Here is a 22,704-nt window from a genome sequence, read left to right as displayed (position 1 = left end):
ACTACTCTTTATCTGCCAGGGGAAAGCATTCTCAATTGTACACATTCGATTTAATGCACTAGTAAACCAAACACGCACCATGGCCGATGATGAGGATAAACCAAAGAAGCACACGCTGGACAGCCTGTTCATGGTGTATGCCAATTTCCAGGTATGATTACCTAGTTTACTGAAAGTGATCTTCATCTCATGAGTCACTTAATGGCAGGTTATACCCACCGACATCGAGAACGAGGTCTTCGACAGCATACTCCTCTCGCAACTGGACGCCTGGCTGGAGCAGGCCAAGCTCATGCCCAATCCCATCACTCGCACTCAAACGGGTCTCATTTACATGCGATACAAGTGCGTAAAACTGCTTGAATTATATCAATCCTGTTCTTTATAAAATACTTGCTATAGGAAGTGGCGATTGGAGTACGAAGACTTCCTGGAGGTTCTAAACAACTTGGCCTCCGATAACAACCTTCAAATAGAGGATATGAAGCAAATAATGGTCGAAGCTGGAGTCCCGAACGGTGCCGATGTGGTTATAGTCGTTAAGTAGACTGCATCATCACTGCCTTTTATTTACATACAAAGAAAAGTTGCACAACAAATTATTAATAGTAACAATTGCATAAAGGAGTAATTTTGATTAGTTAAATTGTTCACAAAAATTATAGTACAGTATAAAAGCGTTCAACAAAGAGCCTCTAAACCCAATTGGTTAATTTTAATTAGTTTAACACTTATTCTGACGTAGAGGGTGCTTAAGGTATGTTTTGAGATTGCTGATCAGAAAACTCAATACATGTTATACGGGGAGTACATATTACGAATAGACTGATATTTTCATATCCTCTTAAGCTTATAAATATTCGATGAGTGATTGATTGGCTTGCTCGCTTCGCGTTGCTTTCCTGATAACAATTAAAACAATTTGTTTGGGTAACTGCGTTTGGCTGCACTTATTTCTAGCACCTGGGCAAATATGTAAAGGGCTGCTCGGAGCTAACGATGATACAAAAATACATGCTTATTCATTCCGTACATCTAATAAATATTGTTGATGCGTACTAATGGCTTTCCGAGTGTCTCGTTGCGAAAGGTAAGGTAAAGTAGCAATGCACTGTTCAGTTTGTACTAGTAAATTTCCGGCTCTTGTCCAGGTGCATGGAGCACATTTTTTTTTCTTGATTGCTCTTAGTCATCCCTCCAGTTGCTCAGCATAGTATAAATTCTATGGCGTTAATTGTATAAATTGTGTATATGGATTTTATAATGTTTATCGTGCATAGCAACCTCGTGCCATGCCAAGGCCACTCCAATTTCGCCACATGATTTGTATTTCCGGATTTGGTCATATAGATAAGATTCTCTTGTTGGCTCAGTGAGTGTATCTCTTTTCATCTCCGGGCCGCATCGTCATGGATCTGTGTGTTTTGCTTTGCTCATTTGAATGCATGAATAATATAATGCACAGGTAGATTAAGTATACGTGGCACTTAGGATTAGATTAGTAGCAATTGCATGTAATTTAAGAGTAAATTGTTCGCTCCAGCCAGTCGTCCAAGTTGAAGAAGGCCGTGTCCGTGTTATCCGTGTCCCGTTCACGGAACATCTCGATGAACGTCCTCACCTTGATGGCACACATCAAGAAGTCGTCGAATGGTATTTGTCCCTCCCGCGATCCGTAGCGATGGGCGAGGGCATTCAGGAGCCGGTTGTTCAGATGGTAACCAGCCGAATTGAGTGCTCCTCGCAGATGGAATCCATCAATACTGCCAGTGCGACGTGGGTCATATAGTTTAAAGACCGCCCGCCACTTGGCAATATCGGTAAGCAGAGCTTCGAACTCCTCGAAACCAAGGCGACCGGAGCGATCCTTGTCCAGCATGGCCACCATCGAACGCACGGCATCCTTGGAGAAGCCATCAGTGCCCACCATTACATCGCGCATTGAGTGGTCGAGGATGCGCTTCAGCTCCTGCCAGTCCACTTCCTCATCGCTGCCAGCCACGCTGTCGAACAGACGACGCAGTGCAATGCGCTGCGGATCATCCTCCTCCTTTGGAGTTGGTGGCGGCAGAGACGGTGCAATGCGATCGTCGGTCTCGCCAAAGCCAACCTCATCGTCGTTCTCCGTCATGTTGTTCCTCGTCTCGGAGAAGACGCGAATAATGAACTCGCCCTCCTCATTCGGATCGAAGGTCGATGGAACAATCAGGTAGTGGCCAGGTGGCAACTTAAACCTAGCGCAGACCTCGCGCGTGTTGATAAAATGTGGTGAACGGGCCACCGATGCTCGGTACTTGAAGAAGTTCAGTCCCTGGGGCTTCACTTCCAAGTCGCGGTCTGTGAGGTGATATATAGCAAATCCGATGGTCAGGCAGTCGATGCCCACATTGCGCTTGCTACGTCGGTTCTTCTGCATGAGGGCCACAATAGCCGTGCACTTGCCATCATCATCCTCGTCGTCGGGATCCTCGAGCGATATGATATACTGTGGGTTGTGCCAGAATGTCTCCAGGAAGTTTCTGCAACCTCCGGCTGTTACGCCCGATGTCCACTCACCCTCGAACATGGACATTTCCCACTTGCGGCGAGAGCTGTTCTGCTGATCCTCAGTCAGCGAGTCGGGCGACAAGTTACAGATCTCCACGCGATCAAAGTGATTGAGGAAGTCCTGGAAGGACATCCAGAACTCGCCGTCCCTGTCGAAATTCAGGCCAATCTCCTCCTTCGTGTGCTCTGGTATGAATCGCCACTCCGGCGAGCTGTCACTCCAAGGACCGCTCCACTCGGCATCGTTACCCCATGGATTACGCATACGGATCATGGGCAACTTCCCTTGACGATTCGGCGTCGAGATGTCCATTAGGCATACCTTGGTAATGGAGTAGGCATGACCGCGTATCAGGCCTTGTGGCGTCTCCGCTTCCAGAACATGTGGATCTGGCTCCAAGGAGCAGCCCATCATGGAACCACGCTCGGCGGCCTTCATCATGATGCTGAATAGATTTGGGGGAGCCTCCTTGATGTCATACCACTCGGTGACGCCGCCAGTGAAGTCCTCCATGGCCTCGCATGTGGTGCCGCCTAAGTGTGGGAAGAAGTTTACAATATAGTTTTTTAGGTTACAAAATGGGAATATTTAAATTTCAGATCTTTACAACAAATTTCTAACCGCAATATGTGCGATATTAGTTTTTTAAGAACCTATGATAAGCATAGTGTTATTTTTAGAAACTAGAAATACGTTCTGGTATGCCAAAGTGTTTATAAGCTTCTGCTGATAATATTTCTTTTCTTACCCTTGAGTGCTTCATAAGATCCGTGGAGTTTGGCGTAGGCCTTCTCCAGCAGGGCGCTCCAAAACTCGTTCTTCTCGGTAGAGTGCATGTAGATCAGCTCGCCATTATAGGTGGGCAGACGGTCATCAATGACCACTTCCACCCACTTGCCGTACTGCCAGAACTTGAAGTGGAAGATGCCAGCGTAGTTCTCCTGGAAGTCCTGATCCGGCGGGATCACCCTGAAGAAGAGCGTTGAGTCCTGCGTCAGATTGGCAGCTGCAGCCAGGAGCCAGCTGTCAAGGATTGTTACATTTCTGAATTCATGCTCATTTATTTATAAATGTATTTTTCCTTACCAATCGCCAAGTTCTCCTTGTTGCACATCGAATCGTGAATAGCCCTCCACGAAGAACTGCGGATCATCGACGATGTCACCTGGGCGCAGCCACTCGTAATAGCGATCCGGTCGCCGTGAGTACATCAGCGAAGCGTTGGTGGCCGGAAAATCGGGATCCTCAAACATGGTTCCATTGGCAACGCAGCTGGCGCGCAGAGATTGAAAATCGCCTTTGCTCACGCTGTTCTGCCGGGTACTAGTGGCCTTGCGACCCATCCAGAACATGTTCTGGTTCTCGGGCACCTTCACGCTGGTGAAGCTTAGCTCGGCCACGCCGACAGAAGGTTCCTCCTCCTGGGTTGGAGCACTGGCCGGTGGCGGAGCCGAGGGATATGGCAGTGCTGGGAATCCGGCACTGTGCTGCGGAGCCGGACTCGTTGGCATGGGAGCGTACGGCATTGGCATACTGGGCAAACCGGGCATGGCAGATGGATATGGTGCAAGCGGAGCAGCCGGATAGGGAAGATTGGGCTGTGGCATGCCAGTTGGATAGGGCATTCCGGTTGGATAGGGTGCCATTGGCGCAGTGGGGTACGGCAGCGATGACGAGCTCGCTGATGGCAGACTGGGATAAAGTCCTGCTCCCGGGTATGGCGTGGCACTTGGGTAGGGTGCCGGCGCTGAGGGGGCTCCTGGCACGGGCATTCCCATACCCATTGGGTGTCCCGCGTACGAGGCATTCTGGGCATGACTCGTCTGCTTCACCACATATGGCATTCCGCCCACGGATTCGGATGATGGATAGGGCAACGAGGGGTAGAGACCCGCCGTGGGCTTGGGGGCTGCTCCTTCGTTCCCGCCGCTGACTTCATTCTTGCTGTAGCCCAAGGCCGCCAAATTGACAAGGCCAATGCCACTGGCATGATAATTCTTGGGGTAATTATCAATGCCGTACATTTTCACTGGGTTTTCGATGTGGTTTTCCTATTCCACGCACTGGTTTTTCCCTAAATCTACGGACTAATGGCGTTGTAAATCGGCTAAAACTACGGAACTAAATAATAACCAGATGTTTATTAGCTCGCTGCCGTGGTAAAACTGCTGACTCGCTGGAAATTGTACGCTTTAAATGGGAGAAGTATCCAAATTTAACTTTCTCGGTAAATGATTCATAATCTTTAACCCTTGTGCGTTCTATATACATTTTTTATATATGAAAGTGCAAGCCTAAACGTTTTTAAGAGGCCTAATGAAATACTTATAAAATGCTTATTTAATTGTTTATTTAAAAATAAGTTCATAAATATATTAAATTTGTTACAATAACGAGTCTTCACACGAATAACTGTCGTTTTTTTTTAATGTACTCTCCTAAATTAGTACTACTACTTCATTTGGGAAGTATTTAAAGAAAACTAGAATTGGTGTAGTGTATATTTGCTCACTAACGTAAACAATTAAATAGGGGTCAATATTAAAGACGCAACATGGCATAGGGGTTAAACCAGGCATGCAGGGCTACAGTACCACGCAGAGTTGCCACCTTGATCCAAATCAATTTGGTATTTTTTTTAGCCCTGTCGGCATTCTCAAAAGAAGAAGAAGAAGTTAAACAGTGCCGTGTTTTTTATGATAACAAACGGAAATTAGTTGACAAATTCTGGCGAAGAACCGGCTTTTTAGCGATGGAAACGCTACCTGAGGTGCCCGAGGTGCCGCTGCGTCCGTTTAAATTATAAGTTCACCCCCTGCTCTGCTAGAAATACAAAAATAATGACTTTTCCCTTCTCAACAGCACGGCGCATCAGGTTGTGAGCCTCACGGGCATCAGTTTCGAACGAAAGAGCATAATCGTAAATATAACTTATAAACATGTATATATGTATGAAACCTAATACCTCCTCCTTTTAGGGCGTGGTCGAGCTGACCATTGTGCCGAACAACGAGAATCTGCGCCTGATACGCCTGAACGCCAAGCAGCTGAGGATCTACAGCATCGTTTTGAATGATGTCTGCCAGGCGAAGTTCTCGTACTTCGATCCCTTTCAGAACATCTGCTACAAGGAACCCAAGAGCCGCGTGCTGGAGGTCTACTCCAAGTATCATTTGTCTGCCGCACAGTTCACCGATCCCGATGTAAACAACGGCGAACTGCTTATCGAGGTTCCGCCCGAAGGCTTCTCTATGATCCAGGAGGGTCAGGGTCTGCGCATCCGCATCGAATTCTCGTTGGAGAATCCCAAATACGGCATACATTTTGTCATACCACCCGCTTCGACGGACGAGGAGACACAAATTAACAGCTCGCATATGTTCACTAATTGCTATGAGAACTCCACGCGATTGTGGTTTCCTTGCGTGGACAGTTTCGCCGATCCCTGCACCTGGCGGCTAGAGTTTACCGTGGACAAAAATATGACTGCTGTGTCGTGTGGAGAACTTCTAGAAGTCATTATGACTCCAGATCTGCGAAAGAAAACCTTTCACTATTCGGTTAGCACTCCGGTATGTGCACCGAATATTGCTCTGGCTGTGGGTCAGTTTGAGATCTACGTGGATCCGCATATGCATGAAGTGACCCACTTTTGCTTGCCCGGATTGCTGCCGCTGCTAAAAAATACGGTTCGCTACCTGCACGAGGCCTTTGAGTTCTATGAGGAGACCTTGTCTACGCGCTACCCATTCAGTTGCTACAAACAAGTGTTTGTAGACGAATTGGACACGGACATAAGTGCCTATGCCACAATGAGCATTGTTTCGGTGAACCTACTGCACTCCATAGCTATCATCGACCAGACCTATATATCTCGAACCTTTATGTCGCGGGCTGTGGCTGAGCAATTCTTCGGCTGCTTTATCACATCGCATCATTGGTCAGACACCTGGCTAGCCAAGGGCATTGCGGAATACCTGTGTGGTCTGTATTCCAGGAAGTGCTTCGGCAACAACGAGTACCGCGCTTGGGTGCAATCTGAACTGGCGCGTGTCGTTCGCTACGAGGAGCAGTATGGCGGCATTATTCTCGATTGCAGTCAGCCCCCAGCTCCATTACCTGTTTCGGGCACAAACTCATCGGCGGCTGCCAGCAAGCAGCAGGAGATTGTTCACTATTTTCCCATTAAGAGTTTACACACCGTGTCGCCGAAGTATGTGGAGGCGATGCGAAGGAAGGCGCATTTCGTAATCCGGATGCTGGAGAACCGCATCGGTCAGGAGCTGCTGATTCAGGTGTTCAACAAGCAATTGGCATTGGCTTCTAGTGCGGCTACGACGAAGATCGGCGCAGGACTTTGGTCTCAGCTGCTCATCTCGACCAACATCTTCATCAAGGCTATCTTTACGGTAACGGGAAAAGACATGTCTGTTTTCATGGACCAGTGGGTGCGCACTGGTGGTCACGCCAAATTTTCCCTCACATCTGTGTTCAATCGCAAACGAAACACCATCGAGCTGGAGATCCGCCAGGACTTTGTTAATCAGCGGGGCATTAGGAAGTACAATGGTCCATTGATGGTGCAGCTGCAGGAGTTGGATGGAACTTTTAAGCACACGTTGCAGATTGAGAATACCCTGGTGAAGTCCGATATCACTTGCCACTCGAAGAGCAGGCGAAACAAAAAGAAGAAGATCCCTTTGTGCACCGGTGAGGAAGTGGATATGGATTTATCAGCCATGGAGTGAGTTTATAATGAATAATATGATTAAACAGTTTTGTTAACATCTTTACTTTACTTAGCGACTCACCTGTGCTGTGGATTCGCCTCGATCCGGAAATGATTCTGCTGCGTGACCTTATAATCGAGCAGCCTGACTTTCAGTGGCAGTATCAGCTTCGGCATGAACGTGATGTAACTGCCCAATTTCAGGCGATTCAAGCCCTGCAGAAGTACCCAACGAATGCCACCAGGCTTGCGTTAACCGACACCATAGAAAGCGAACGTTGCTTCTATAAGGTGCGCTGCGAGGCAGCCCACAGCTTGACCAAAGTGGCCAACCAGATGGTAGCCTCCTGGAGCGGACCACCCGCCATGCTGAACATATTTAGGAAGTTTTTTGGCTCATTTAGTGCTCCGCACATTATCAAGCTGAACAACTTCTCCAACTTCCAGCTGTACTTCCTGCAGAAAGCTATTCCCGTGGCCATGGCAGGTCAGTTGGTTGAGTTAAGCTTGGTGATTTCTTCTATAAACTTTTGCTTTATTTTTTAGGTTTGCGCACATCTCATGGTATTTGCCCGCCGGAAGTGATGCGCTTTCTTTTCGATCTCTTTAAGTACAACGAGAATTCCCGTAACCATTACACGGATGCATACTACAGAGCGGCTCTAGTAGAAGCTCTAGGCGAAACCTTGACACCTGTGGTCTCCGTTGCCATTCATGGCACGCAAATCACTACGGACAGTCTTTCTACGGATGCGAAGTAAAGTTAAAAACCGGAAATGAATTTCTCATGTATTAAGTTTATTCAATTCTTATCCGCAGGTTGGTGCTGGATGAGGTTACACGTCTGCTGAACATGGAGAAGCACCTGCCCTCGTACAAGTACATGGTGTCCGTGTCCTGCCTGAAGGTCATCAGGAAGCTGCAAAAATTCGGTCACCTGCCCTCACTGCCGCATATTTACCGCAGCTATGCGGAGTATGGAATATATTTAGACCTTCGCATTGCTGCCATGGAATGTCTGGTGGATTTTGTGAAGGTGGATGGGCGTATCGAGGATTTGGAGCATTTGATTACGTTGCTGGAAACTGATCCCGATCCGGCTGCTCGCCATGCCTTGGCCCAACTGCTGATCGACAATCCGCCTTTCACACGCGAATCTCGCAGCCGCTTGGATAAGCCCAATCTCGTGGATCGTATATGGTTCAGTATTAACCGATTGGCCTTCGATACAAAACTACGCTGCGATATTGTCGATCTGTACTACGCACTATACGGAAGTAAGCGACCAAATTGCTTGCAGGCCGGTGAGAACCAAAGCTTCTACAAGGATTTGATGAAGGACAATAATAGCAGTGTAGGCAGCATAACCGGTAGCTTCAAGAAGACCAGCGATCCCAAACCCCATTTGCCAACGCAATCGGATACCTTGGACAATGAGCACCAAGAGCGGCAAAAGCCGGCCATGGTTACAATCAAGCGGACGGCCACAGAAGCTTTTGAGGTGGGCGATGAGATAATCAAGCTGGAACGCAGCGAGGAGATTACAGTGCTAGATGAACCAGTTAACGTACAGGCCTACGACAGTGAGACCAAAGTGAATATCCTGCCGGTCGATGACGAAGCACCTGATTCTCATCAAGCCACCAAGCGCCTTAAGACCGAAATATACGCCGAGGATGATAACTCTTCGGTAATGCTTGACGTGGGCGACACCACAAGATATGAGAGTAGCCACGAGGAGGGAAAGTTGAAGTCCGGCGATGGTGGGCTCAAGAAGAAAAAGAAGAAGGAGAAGAAAAAGCACAAGCACAAACACAAGCATAAGCACAATAAGGACAAGGACAAGGATAAGGAGCGCGAGCGAAAGGACAAGGACAAGCGTGACCCGCAGATATCGCGCCTGCAGGCACGCGAGACAGCCACTCCGGACACTCTCAGCTCGGCGGACAGTAGCAACAGCAACAGCCTGCCGCCCATGAACCTTAACTAAGTGCGGGTTCTTTCGGATGGGGAAAAATGCAATGCTTGGGGGAAAAAAAATAAAGGTAAAATACCTTACACTCATTTCGTAAAAGGGTTGCCATTATTTGTTAGTTGTATTCATACGTTTATTTGTCGGTTTATAATTTAACATTAAGGAAGTGCTGAAACATTTTTACAATACTTACAAACTAGACAAGGACATTTTAACTAAAACAGGACATGGGTTCACTGCACCTTCGCCTTCGCGGACTCCGCCTCCGGAGCTGCCGCCTTGGGCTCGCTGCCCGCCACGGCGGTATCCTGCTCATCGCGTGGCCTCCTCTTCTGCAACGCATGCACATGGGCCAGGGTATGGGGATGAGATTGACCCTCGATGGGCTGTAAGTACGTAATACTGCCGCCGCCGATGCCAGTGGCCGTTTGTTGATGCAGCTCTCCGGCGGATGGAGTGGACAGGATCTTGACCGACGGCTCCGAGGGAGCGGCCAGCGATCTGTGTTGCTGATGGGCAGCCAATTGCCGCGTGGCCAGGCGCATGATATGAGCGTAGTCTACAGGAGGATGATTGCGGTACTCCGGATGATCCTTCACGTACTGCTCATACGGCACGGGCACTGGCACGGGCACTGCCTTCACCGGATATCCGGCATCCACCAGAGCTTGGAATTCGGCCTGGGTCAGAGGCTTGCCATTGGGAGGCGGCAGGTTCAATTGCTTCACTTCATCCAGAGTCCGTAGCTTCTGAATCGGAGCTGTAGTGGGCGTGGGTCGGGACGGTGTGGCAATACCAGTTCCCTGGGACACATAGATACTGGACTGTGAGGGAGACGGTGAGGGATATTCGGCGTGAAGTGGCAAAGCAGTGGGTGTAACGGCCAGATTTCGCTGGGAATGCTTTAGCGGATCGGGTGGACTGGGATAGAAGTTGGATGGCGGCGGCGGAGAAGGCGATCCCTGACGTTCGTAATCGGCATAAAGCAATGCCTTAGTGGGTGAAGCCAGCTTGTAGTGCTTAGATCGGTGGTACTGCTTGGGAATGGGACTCGGTTTGGGTGCCCCAGTGGGCGCTGCCTCCTGGTAGTAATACTGCGAGGGCTGCGGCTGATTGGCCTGCTGTGTGGGATAGACGACGGGTCCCAATCGCTTGGGTTCCGAAGTGGGATAAATGGGCGTCGGTTGCTGGTAGTTGCTGAACTTGAAGAGCGATGGAACGAACGGTTGGTTATTGGCATCCAGCAGGGAGTTGGGTGTGCTGGCCAGGTATGCCTTGGGTTGCCTCAGGGCGGGATGCGAGGTGGGTGGTGGTGGGTGCTGGGGAGCAGGCTGCCTTGTCGCCACCTGCTCATTGCTGCTGTCCACATAGGCCAGCGATTGTCCTGGCTTATTGGCTGCTAGCAGTTTCTCAATCTCACTTTCCAGAGAGGATTTCGCCAGCGGATGGTTGGGCAGGGTTTTGTAGCTAATCTGTGGCTGGTAGTAGGCAATCTGAGGTGGCAGTCCATGGATGAGTTGCTGGCCGGGATGTGGTATCGGCTTGTGGAGCTGCACACGCTGCGGTTGTTGCTGTTGTGGCTCCTCGTCCTCTTGCAGTTGCTGCGCCTGAGGCAAGGGCAGATACTTGGGTCCGCCGCGTGGATGCGAGTACGTGGGTGTCACCAGCTCCTGCTCGGCCACAAAGCGCTCCCGATAGCCACCAAGTCCTAGCGAGGGATCCGCTTGTTGCAGCACTTTGTGGGTGGCAGCCGTGCTGTGGATGGGCACAGGTTTGGGTAGCTGTTGCTGTTGCTGCTGTTGGTGTTGCTGCTGCTGCAGCTGTTGATGTTGCTGCTGCTGCTGACGAAGTTGCTCATGATAGGCTCTAGCCTGCAGCTCTTCCTCCAGAATCTTAAGGAACTGCTCCTCGGGAATAACTTGGTAGGGCTTTTGGGAATGCGCAGAGATTAGTATAAAAGGGTTATGGCATCTTGTTTCGATGACCCACCTGCTGATGTTGCTGCTGCTGCTGCTGCTGGGGATTCACCGAACGATGCTGTGGAGCGGGCAGCGGCAATGGCAGTTGATAGGGACCAACTCCCTGGTACTGACGTGCACGTGGTTGCTGCAGCTGTTGCGGCGGCTGGGGCTGAATGGACACCGCGTAACGCTGCTCCGCCTCCTGTTCCTGTTCCTGCTCCTGCTCCTCCTCGGCCACCGGAGTGGATGACTTCTTGGGCGCACTGGCTGCCGCACCTTTGCCTTGACCTGCGGCCAGCAGGGCCTTGGGCTGGTGATGGCGCATTATATCTTGCAGATATACGTAGTGCTGCACCTTCGAGATACGGATACAGATGGGAAGGGGAAAAGTGAGTGGGCGCATAATTATGGTGGGTGTGTGAACTGGCAGCATTCAGCCGGCGGCCAATGTCAGCAGCCGTTTAAAGTGGAGCCGCATGACCAACACCATCACCATTACTTAAAAAAAAAAACGAGCAAAAACCGCAGCGGCAACAACGGGTTGCAGGTGCTTCAGAGCAGCAAACGCTGTGAGAATGGCGTGGCATCTAAAAAAATGAGTTTATATAACACTTGTGGCAAACTTTGGCAACGCCAACACCAAACACAACAACCACAAAGACTGCGACTCTTCGATGTTGCAACAGCAACAACAAACACTACACTGTGCAACACGCGTTCGCTGTAAAAGTAATCTAGTGTGTGGGCCTTGTAAAAATATCTGGGATTTTCTATTAAAAAATTTAAAAAAATATACAATAAGGATATATAATAACAATGCCACATAAGTTGAAAATGAAACGAATATATGCATAGAAATGCTGTTCCTTATCATGAAAACTATTGATTGATACATTTTTGTGATATGACCATAGTAATAAAGATGAAAAATCAAAGAGTATTTTGACTATTAGAAAAACTCTTCAAATTTTCAACTTCCCTATTTATAAATATCTTTTTAAGCAGTGTACCATACAATTCCATAAAAACATAGAAAGCCCCTGAATTCTTCTGGAAACCTGTTGCACAGTGTGTCATCGACTATTCACATTATTATGGCAAATAAAGCCGCCGACGGGCGAGTCAAGGCGCCATGAAGCGACACAAAGCTGACAGACCAAAAGTGGGGTGATTATAGCATTATGTCAACTTTCTTCCCACGACAAGCGTCATTGTTTTTCCACGGTCTCCGATTTCTTGCACTATTCCAAGACCCATCTGGAGACCACGGTGGCCGGTGGCGAGGAATAGAAGAAGCCATTGCCAAGCGAATCGGATGGGTGGAAACTCGAGTTGGAAGGCAGGAGGTGGAAATTGTTGTGTTGACGCGTAATAAGACAAATAATAATTTTGCAATTATGCATTTGTTACTGTCGTCGTCGTCGTCGGCGCCGTCATGTCGTGACTTAGTTTTGCCAATTGCATTTATAATAAAAATATCATTATGATTATTACAACTTATGCCGGCGCTTTTAATTTCTATACATTTCGCAACATAAACATTGTCTTTGGCTAATTGCAATCGCCTTTGTCTACATCTATTGCAATTTGTTCCGAATATAAGCCGAGATATTGGTCAAGGTTTCTTGGCCTCGGCGAAAGGGAAAATTTGACAAAATCCGTCTGGGATTTGAATTGGGATTGTGCTTCATTTGGCTTTCTGCCTTTTATGTTGGCCGGGTTGGTCTCAGCCGAGATGTTTACATCCGGCATTTTGCAAAGAATCGTGTGCCTGCCCGCCGATGCCAAGTCACGATCTCCCAGCTCGTCCGATGTCCGATGTCCAATGTCCGACCTCTGATGGCCGCGGGGCCAAGTCAAAACCCCAGACAAGAGCCGCGATGTCGATGGAACGCCCCCCGATTGGCACAAAACAAACAATTCCCCATGGCAAAGGTAATCCGTCAGTTGGCCAGTCGATCAGTGGATCACCCACTCCCTATTGAACAGCCACGGATTCGACTGGGGTTTATGGGCCAACTTCGAAAACAAGTCCTGAAGCTGCTGCAGATAGTTCATAAGTTGGGAAGCCTTACACTTATTTATGATAATCTCTAATTCCCAACTCACCTCCTGACTTTGCTCCAGAAGTTGGGCGGCATGGGGTCGGGAATTGGCCGCCGCAAAGTTCCTCAGCTGCGGCTCCTGGTGGGATTCATGCTGCTGGTGCTGGTGCGGCGCAATGGGACGGATGATGAACTGATTGGGCTTGGCGCCGTAGATGGTCTCCTGACCATCCTCGGGATCATCGCTGGCGGCTGGCGAGGCCGCCGAACTGCGATGGTTGGGGTACAGAGACGTCTCCTTGGAGCTCACCTGTCGCTTGTCTTTGGTCGCCTCCGATTCCAGCGGCGTGGAGGCGGAGCTCTTGCTGTCTTCCGCCGGCTTGGCTTGGCTGCTCTTGGCCTCCGCATCCACGGCCTGGGCGCAGACGAGGCCTGTGTGGGAGGACAGGTGTAGGTGTCATTAGGTGCCACTTAAAAATGTATGATTGTGGGAAAGAGCGCCTATTCCAATGCACAAAAAGTTTACAGTTGCTAGATTAGTAGCAAAATTTAATTTTGAATAATTTTAGAGCAGTATTAAATACTATTTTATTTAATATTTGTAATAAAATATATATTAAGTTTTTTTTTCCACTTTTCTTGAAAACGGGTTGAACTTTGTTTGCTAACTTTCTGTTCAAAATAGACTTTAAATCTAATGTTATGAAAAATAACGAGTTTAGGTAATTTTTTTTGTAAATGCAATGAGTTCAATGTGTGAATACTTAATCTTATTTTAATATAACAAATACGGATTTTAGAAATTTAATTCAATTTATTTTATAATTTTGAGAGAATATGTCCTGGTAATGTTTTCACTTTGAGTTTTCATCCAGTTGTGAGATATTTAAGGGAAAAATAAATAGAAAATATTTTTTAACATAAAACGAAAATTACACAAGCAGTTTTTAGTTTAAAAAAATAATTTAAAAAAAAATTGTACGTAAGCCAAACTTTCCCAAAACCATATATTCGCATGTTCCACGCAGATCTTGATGTCTACTCACCCAGCAGAAGTGTCAGGAGCAAGATTTGGATCCTCATTGTGTGGCGTCACTGCACCAGCAGACTAGTAATTGAATATCTGAATCTGTGCCTGGCCGCTCGCTACTTTCACAGTCACTTGGGTTATATATATTACTATTCGTTTCCCAGTCGTTTTCGTTTTCGTTTATGTTTTCCTTGTCAGGCGTTTGGGACTACGATGGTCGCATCTGCTGCATCTGCATCGAGCATTGCCGGCTGCAACAAACTGAACCAAAAGAAGCACACAACACGATGCGATTATTACTGCTAGTTATGCAACTGAAGATTCGACACAATCTGAAACCGAATTCGCAAACAGCAAACTGCGAGTTGCGAATTGCAAAACCGAAACTAAAACTGAATCAAAGTCTGAGTGGCAATTCGTATCCCGTAATCCTTGGATTGTTTTTGGCGCGAAATTAGTAACGCTACAAATTGGATATGAAAGATGTACTGATTGCTTTACCGTCGTCTGCTTTCCTGTCTTGTGTTTTTAACTTTTTATATTTTTTTGTTTTCTTATTTAATTTTTTTTTTAGCCAGGAGCAAGAGCTCCGTTTTGGATGGGTTTTGGGGATCGGATTTAGTAGATCGCGCGCGCTGCTGCACGTTCAGCCAACGAATCTTTGGCGTTGTGCGGCCAACACTTGTATTTATAAATCCGGTGGCCAAAACAGACGAGTCTCGGCCGAGAGCCGAGCTTCGATCCCCGAGTTCCGAGCTGAAGCCAAAGCCACAATGGCTATATCCAAAGACGACCTTTGCGGCTCGTCGTGCCAGCCAGGCACCAACACAAAGAGAAAGGTCTGTCTGCGATCGCCTCTTTGCCTCGATTCTCCAGATGTACCGCCTCTACAGAGGGAAAAAGGTATTCATTAGACTCAATAATGAGAGGTCCTAACTTCACTTACATTCATTTTTGTATAAATGAATAAACAGAACTTAATAAAAGTTTCGTTTAAATTTTACTGCAAATTGGATTTTGTTTACCTTTTGCTTATATTCAGCCCTTTTATTAAAACATATTTCAAATGACGATTTCTTCATCATAAATGAACACGATTTTAAAGCTTCACGGTTATAAAAAAGAACTGTTTCTGGCAAAATTCATTTGAAATATATGACCAAACGTACATCTATAGAGTGCCACGGGTTTTTTTTTTCTGCTTGCCATCTGATTTTTAAATGCCTATTATTTCTCGGTTAAATCTTCAAACAGCAACAAAATTAAAAATCGCCAACACTGTCATAGAAAATGTTTAAATGCAATGCCGAAAATGTCAAATATGTAATTTAATATCTTACAGCTCTTCCCTTTGTCAAGGTTATTTCGATGGAATAAAAATAATAGCATACATTTATTTTGGGCACCAGAATTTAAATGAAAACTGCCCCGAAAGATGCACAGTTTTTTCTCCGTGAACCTTCGCTTCCAGGGGGCCAATTGAACGTTGACGGCCCTGTCGGTGGCTAACCGCTAGTTAAGTTAAGGCTAATGGTACGTCCCGGGCATTTGCCTGCCGCCTGGAAGCGCCCTGAAAATGCTAACGTGACACTAAATTGGCCGTCCGCCCTCGCCGCCGAAGTGGAGACGGGAAAACACTGACTTGGTTCAGGGAGAGGGACATGATTATACTACATACTATATATAACTGGCTGCCGGCCATGGCTATTTGGGCTGGTCGAGGCTAAAGGGCACTTTTGTTTTGGTTTAGTCTCTCTTTTGTCTTTAAAGCTTTCTGTCTGCGTTTGTCTTTGTGTCTGTGTCTGTGCAAATTGGGCGCATTACTTTTAACAAGCGTTTTCGATTCGGATGCGAGACTCCTCCATTTGCGTTTCCATTTTCATTTGCATTAGCAATGCATATTTAATATGCCCAACCCCAGTACGAGTACTCACACCAGCTAGCTGAAAACAAAACTCCACCCCTTGCAGCGAGTTCGCTGCTTAAGTCTTTCGTTTGACATTTGCAATTGCCTAGGCACAGTGGGTAGAAAATGAGTTCTTGGTAAAAATGTACGCAAGAATTTAAAATAATGTAACAAAGAATAAATAATAAATTAAAATAAGAATCAAATTATGGGGTTTAGTTTTTATTAATTTATAAAATTGTTAAATATTGGAGTTTTATTTAAACATAACATAGGATAAAATTGTTTCTACATGGCCACTGAATTTCGCACCTCAATATACTTTGTATTTGTGCATATATATTATGATTTATTGTTAGTGAATTTAAGCTTAGAGGCTACTTGTGGATATGTCCACTTGGTCAGCTGGAACATAACTTATGCTTCATAAAGCATTAGCTTACTTCAGTAGTGATGCAAATTTCAAGACAAACCCGCTTAAACATGAATCTTAATAATCAGAGATCTATAAAAACTATCCAAACATACTGTCGGATTTATCAATGAAATGTTAAACTTCCCTGATTTCTAACCGTATGAGTGAGTACCCGAAAGTGTCGAAATACCATTCAACTTGGCCAACTGTGCCCTTCTGTTTTTTGGCGGATTGGGAATTAACATTTCAGCGCATGCGTGGGCAGCTACAGTTAGGAGTTAGGAGTTAGAGTTAGCCGCTGCTGGCAGCATCACTTATTGCGAACTCCTGACTTCGACTGACGGACGGAGTCAAGTCGGTGGCCAATTTGGGCAATTGCAATTGCCGTGCTGGTTAATTGAGCCCGCTTACCTAATGCTATAATGCTAATGCCGGGCTATGGCCGACGATCGGGCTACGATTTTGGGCCTTTGCGTTGGTGGTGTCAAAGTTAACACGGTAGCTGTGAAATTTGGCGCTGGGGAAATCCGTGGAAATTGCCAACTGATGCAAGCCTGCCATTTCCTCATCCTTAGCAAATTGATTAGGACAGTTTGGCGGCAAAAGCTAACCAAATAAATAAGTTTATAATTAAGTGGAAGATTTGCGATTTTTTTTTGTTCTCCCCCCATTTTGCGCAACTCTTGATCGAAGCAGCTCGTAGTTACTTATTATAAATTCTCCTACAGCTCGCTGTTGTTGCTACTTTGTTCACATTGTCATTTGGCTGTCTGCGTGTTGCTTGTGAAATTGTTGCATTGCATGCAGCGGCAGCAGAAGCAGCAGCAGCAACATCACCAGACGACGATGCGATCTGCAGTGGCAACATCTTCTTTTCTTCAACTGCTATTTATTATTGTATTAGTTTCTACGCCACGGCTGTTACTTCAGCTATTTTTTTTATATTTTGTTTCTTTTTTTCTTTTAATTTCAAGTGCTTTTTGCTGTAGTTTTGTAGACTTTTTTCCGGCTGCAACAACCAGAAATGCAACAGTTTCTGGTCGAGTCCACTTAAATCAATGATGATCATGACGGCGATGACGATGATGATGTTGATGATGAGGCTGGCAGTTCACATTTTGGCATTTGCATTCAGCAATTCACATTTGCCGAGTATGCTAGATTTTCTGAGCCATACGACAGTTTTATGCTCCAAATTTTATGTGTATCAATTTATCTGACGAAGACGGCGTCAACCTTAACATTTAGTCTATGCTTTTTGATATACTCGGACTGGAAACATTTACCAAGATCTTAATTGGCAACTTTTGACGGTTTTTTTTTTTGCCAGCGGTTTTCCACCGGATTGTTAATGAAAAGTGGTTTTACAATGAAATTGCACAATCGTGGCCAGCAATGACCTGCGAAGATAGCAAAACCGAGTCGAAAGAAAAATGTATCGCCGCATTTTGTGGCCACAACGAAACTTCAGCTCCAGCTCCAGCTCCATATGACTGGGTGAATGTTGATGGCAGTATACTGCGGATAAATAATGTGTAATTTACCAACGCCAAGTGACAATTAATGTGCCATTCGGCGAACTACTGTTATGCAGTAGTAACTCACTGACAAATGCCGCAAATGCTTCTCCGCATGGTTAACATTTTCGGTCACTCGGAACCGAGATGGCATTACCAATTATACCGATGTACAAATTAATTGGAGTTGGTCCACAATTCGAGTATGTATGCCAAGTGGTCGCGGTATTCTTGGTATCTTAAGACGGCTGGAATCCTTCTTCTTGTTGTAAAGGAAGTATAAACACGGTGTTGAAGTGCAAAAAAATATAAAGTGTTATGGTAACGAGCAACAAATAAGAATTGAATAGACTTTGATGGGATTGAGTGCATAAGAACAGGTACGAAACTCATTGTGAACTAGTCAAATTTCAGTGCATTATTTTTACACAAATTTTAAATACGTTATACAAAAGCTTAATGAGGAGACACGCAATTATTCTTTAAAAATGCCTATTTAGCATCGTGGAGTAGAGTAGAGAAGAGTATGTTAGATTCGGTGAAAAGTATGTAACAGATAGAAGAAAGCGTTTGTATGTTTTATACTTCTTTGTTTTAATATTAGATACTTTATATATGGGAACTAATTTTTTTTTTAACTTTCTTCCTAATACTTACCTTTTGATTATATTATGTATATACCATATAACATATAACACATATTACGTACTTACAAAGTATAGTAGACCAAGATTAAACTTAAAAGCTGATCTAGGATTATACCCAACTGGGCTCAAAGACATCAAATCTCCAGCCAAGATAGCCTATCGCCATCTGACTTAGCCACATCCGAGATTTCCATCTGCAGCGATCAATTATGTCTACAAACCTGCAAAGCCGACTATAAACGTCACTGGTAGACAATTTATGAATCGTAAAACCCGGCCAAGCTAAAAGCGAAAAAGTGCATTCTAATTCATTTGAATACAATTAAAATATTCCAAACGGCATGGCAAACGCTCGGGAAATTACTCAAGTGAAGGCCCCACATTTCGTGATCCCAACTGGCGACAATTCGTGTCCGTCTTTTGGCCAGAAAGTCCGGGATTGGCCGCCCAACTCCAATGGAGCGTGGCTGCAGCACAGAAAGAAATCTAGCTTAAACTTACGTTTCTAAATATATATTAATATACTTTGCATAATCAAAAAATAAATGTTCAAGAAATTTGTAAAAATCTCCTGGATGTGCAATGACATAGTAAACAGGTCTAATGACAAAATGCAATCAAATCGATCAACGCGGATTTATTTGCATTTCTTGCAATGCACATGCACGACCATCGAAATTGTTTGCTAATGAGCTGCTCCAGGCAAAAAGGAGCAGCCATCCGTGGATTACATGCCTTTGGATGTCGGATGGGGGAAATGGAATCTTTGGTTTTTGGCTGACTTTTGACTCGCATTGTTATATGATTTGCGTTGCCTTTTTCCTGGTTTTTAATTTTCGGTTTTGCGGCCACAAGTGTTTGCCATAATCGCCGCAAATACCTGGTCAGCGTTTAATGACGGGCCTAAGCACCCATGTAGATTTTCACCGTCATTTGGACCAAAACATATGGACTATGGATCGCACCAAGTCCATGCATCAGCGATAATGCCCGCTGTGCTGGCGATGCAATAACTTAATGCCTTCCATTCACGCCAAGTCGGGCCAGATCCGATAATGAGTCGGGTTGCCTGCACAATTGATAGTATTCGTATGTATGTTATGTATGGGCATAATGGCATCCGACAGCCGACCGACCTTGTCGTATTATTTATAGGCTATCTGGATGGTTGCCGGAGAAAGAAATGATTATTACGCACTAATCAGACGCTTTGGGTTATTGTTTATTTTTGATTTCTTTACGCCCCAAAACCATATTGCAGCATAAAATGCCGAGTTTTATGGATGAAATCGGGAAAGCGTTGCAGCCATCAGCAAAAACACAAAAAGTCGCGAATGAACAATGAATGAATGAATGAATGAGTGTTGAAAAAAATATATACATATGTCCACCAAAGAAGTGAAAAACAAGAAGCGCCGAGATTTTCCACACTACAAGTCGCAGGCAGCCAGCCGTGTAAACTTGTCGGCATTAGCTAATGCTAAGATCCCCAAACCCCATGCCCCAATCCCCGAACTCCGATCTCTGATCCGCGATCTGCGATCTCCACAATGACTCCCCTGACACACCCGGATAACTTCATTTACATTTTGGGCGTGAGAAGAATGGCGGTGCAGAAACACAGAAGATCTGCCTCATCGGCTGGCTTAATTAGATTATAACTACCAGTGTTTGGTCCGTGTGGTATCTGCTCCCAGATTTAAATTGCGTGCCAAATACGATGCTATGCTTATGGGTTTTGATGGGTATGGGGCATTGCATAATTGGGGCGGGGCGGGAAACCACCATGCCCATCATCCACAAAGCGCACTCGCCATAAAGTGCATTTGCCTACTGTCCCAATTAGTTGGGCTGGCCATGGTTAAGATAACTCTGGTTAACTCCGGCCACAAGCGAAGCAATTAACTTGTCTTGTGGTTTTCACAAACTAAAATTGAAAAAAACCGTGTGTGAAAAGTTCACACATTTCAAGGAACTATCAGTGGTTCGGAAAAATCATGGAAAATTCGATGGAAACCTTACAGCATTTAATGAATCTGTATTTAAAAGAAATCAAAGTTTATAAGTCAAACTTAATGTATCGGTCTTAAATTAAATTATAAGGTTGTCCAAATAAGTAAATATATGCCTTTATTTTAAAAACCAAGTTCTTATATTTATAAGTTAATATATCATATTATATAATCTTTGTTTGTTAAAACTTAAACTATCTAAGGTAAATGCAACTCAACAAGGTATGACATTCCATATTTGGAGCTATATTTTGAATGTTCTGATCAAAATACTATGAACAACAAATTTATAATCCCAAAAACACAGAAAATCGATTTTCAGCAAAACTCCAACATCATCATCAAAAATTGCAAAAAAATTTGAAAAAAAATATAATTTTTTTTTTAAAACATAGTTCGATTGGAAATTTAATTACGAACTCAACGAGGTATGACATTCCATATTTGGAGCTTTATTTTAAATGTTCTGATCAAAATACTAATATTTATAATCGCAAAAATACAGAAAATCGATTTTCGGCACAAAATCCGAAATCATCATCAAAAATTGCAAAAAATGTGAAAAAAAAAATTTTTTTTTTGAAAACTCAGATCGATTGGAAATTTAATTACGAACTCAACGAGGTATGACATTCCATATTTGGAGATATATTTTGAATGTTCTGATCAAAATACTGATATTTATAATCGCAAAAACACAAAAATCGATGATAAACAATACGATATTCTTAGACAACCGCAAATGTAGGACAAACACAAATGCTAAAAATAATTTGAATTGTTAAAGTTGGTGAAATAAAATAAAGCGGCTAATATGAGTGAAAACGTAAAGCTCGGTTGACAATATTGTAAATTCGGCTCGCTAATTTTTCACGAAATCCAAAGACAATGACAGATTGTAGATTACAAATGCCCACAATCAAATCATTACCAACATTTTTCTCTAATCTCAGCGCTTTTGTAATCGTATGCAAATTCCAGGCCTTTGAGTGCCAAGGTTTTTTACAAGAAAAAGCCGCCAGCAATAATCCCTTGGGGAATCGAAAAATCAACAAAAACAAACACACCATATTGTTAACGATGTGAAAACGTGTACAACACAAAGCATCTGTATTTGTCCAAAAAGCGGCAATTAGCCACGCACCCGCACACTGGCCATCCACCAAGATGAGATGGCCCTGGGCACCAAGTAGCTCCAAGTGGTTCCAAAAAGATCTGAAAAAACATCCAGCGGCAATAGCGATCCAACTGACATTTCAATTCCAGTGCCAAACGATTGCATTTAACACAATTTATGAGTGGCGATTCGGCTACCGATTCTTGGAGTGGAGTCCCATCCGTGGAGTATATGTATGTCCGAGCTCCGGTGCTGGCATTAACCGACTTGTGGGTCCCCGGCCCCCCGACGATGATAACTGGATTCGCTGGAGTCCCAGCGGCAAGCTCACCACCTTGGCATTTAGTCCGCAACATGTGCAAAAAGTGCCCGAGCAACAGGAAGATGGCAGTCGTCGCAGAGAACGAAAATAAATAAATTCACTACACTTTAAAATTACAGAGTATTGTTCAAGGAACAGGCAACTGCTTATACCTTGAATTACCTAAATACTACTTTTTAAAAATTTATATCTAAAGAACTACTATCTACTTTATTTCCAAAGAGAGAAATAAACTGAAGATATTACAGCGCAAACTTGTTTACCAGCAGCCGTTACTAAAACCCAACTTTTAAACTCTTCAAAAAGCATTATCACATTTTTAATAACCAATAAAGAACCCATATTGATCATAAAATTGTTTACACTGCACTGACACCGTTGAAATTTCTTAATAGAAGCGCCGAAACCGCCACAAAAAAAAAAATGGTAAGTAAAAAGCAGCAACCGCAGCAGCAGTCGCAGCATGGAGTTGGAATCGCA

General features: G+C 44.9%; 4 protein-coding genes across 4 annotated transcripts; 2 read left to right on the top strand and 2 right to left on the bottom strand.

Annotated features, from left to right (window-relative positions):
- Positions 1-15: 15 nt before the first annotated feature.
- On the top strand, positions 16-705 carry LOC6533555. The gene is made up of 3 exons (XM_002094229.4): positions 16-151; positions 209-345; positions 403-705. Exons 1-3 carry the CDS (start codon positions 80-82, stop codon positions 545-547), a joined length of 354 nt encoding a protein of 117 aa, XP_002094265.1. The 5' UTR covers positions 16-79; the 3' UTR covers positions 548-705.
- LOC6533554 (calpain-B) lies at positions 545-4,762 on the bottom strand. The gene is made up of 3 exons (XM_002094228.3): positions 3,635-4,762; positions 3,297-3,571; positions 545-3,081 (listed from the first exon to the last, which is right to left on the bottom strand). Exons 1-3 carry the CDS (start codon positions 4,570-4,572, stop codon positions 1,520-1,522), a joined length of 2,775 nt encoding a protein of 924 aa, XP_002094264.1. The 5' UTR covers positions 4,573-4,762; the 3' UTR covers positions 545-1,519.
- Positions 4,763-5,199: 437 nt separating this feature from the next.
- LOC6533553 (transcription initiation factor TFIID subunit 2) lies at positions 5,200-9,351 on the top strand. The gene is made up of 6 exons (XM_002094227.3): positions 5,200-5,350; positions 5,414-5,468; positions 5,527-7,292; positions 7,352-7,764; positions 7,824-8,034; positions 8,097-9,351. Exons 1-6 carry the CDS (start codon positions 5,301-5,303, stop codon positions 9,265-9,267), a joined length of 3,666 nt encoding a protein of 1,221 aa, XP_002094263.2. The 5' UTR covers positions 5,200-5,300; the 3' UTR covers positions 9,268-9,351.
- A 12-nt stretch (positions 9,352-9,363) lies between these two features.
- On the bottom strand, positions 9,364-15,045 carry LOC6533552 (mediator of RNA polymerase II transcription subunit 15). Its single transcript, XM_002094226.3, has 5 exons — positions 14,790-15,045; positions 14,305-14,549; positions 13,323-13,690; positions 11,242-11,568; positions 9,364-11,180 (listed from the first exon to the last, which is right to left on the bottom strand). Exons 2-5 carry the CDS (start codon positions 14,339-14,341, stop codon positions 9,486-9,488), a joined length of 2,427 nt encoding a protein of 808 aa, XP_002094262.2. The 5' UTR covers positions 14,342-14,549; positions 14,790-15,045; the 3' UTR covers positions 9,364-9,485.
- Positions 15,046-22,704: the final 7,659 nt, after the last annotated feature.

This window comes from Drosophila yakuba, chromosome 3L (genome assembly GCF_016746365.2).
Source record: "Drosophila yakuba strain Tai18E2 chromosome 3L, Prin_Dyak_Tai18E2_2.1, whole genome shotgun sequence".
Taxonomy (NCBI): domain Eukaryota; kingdom Metazoa; phylum Arthropoda; class Insecta; order Diptera; family Drosophilidae; genus Drosophila; species Drosophila yakuba.
The sequence above is the reverse complement of the archived record's forward strand: the minus strand, read 5'-3'. Positions and strand labels throughout refer to the sequence as shown.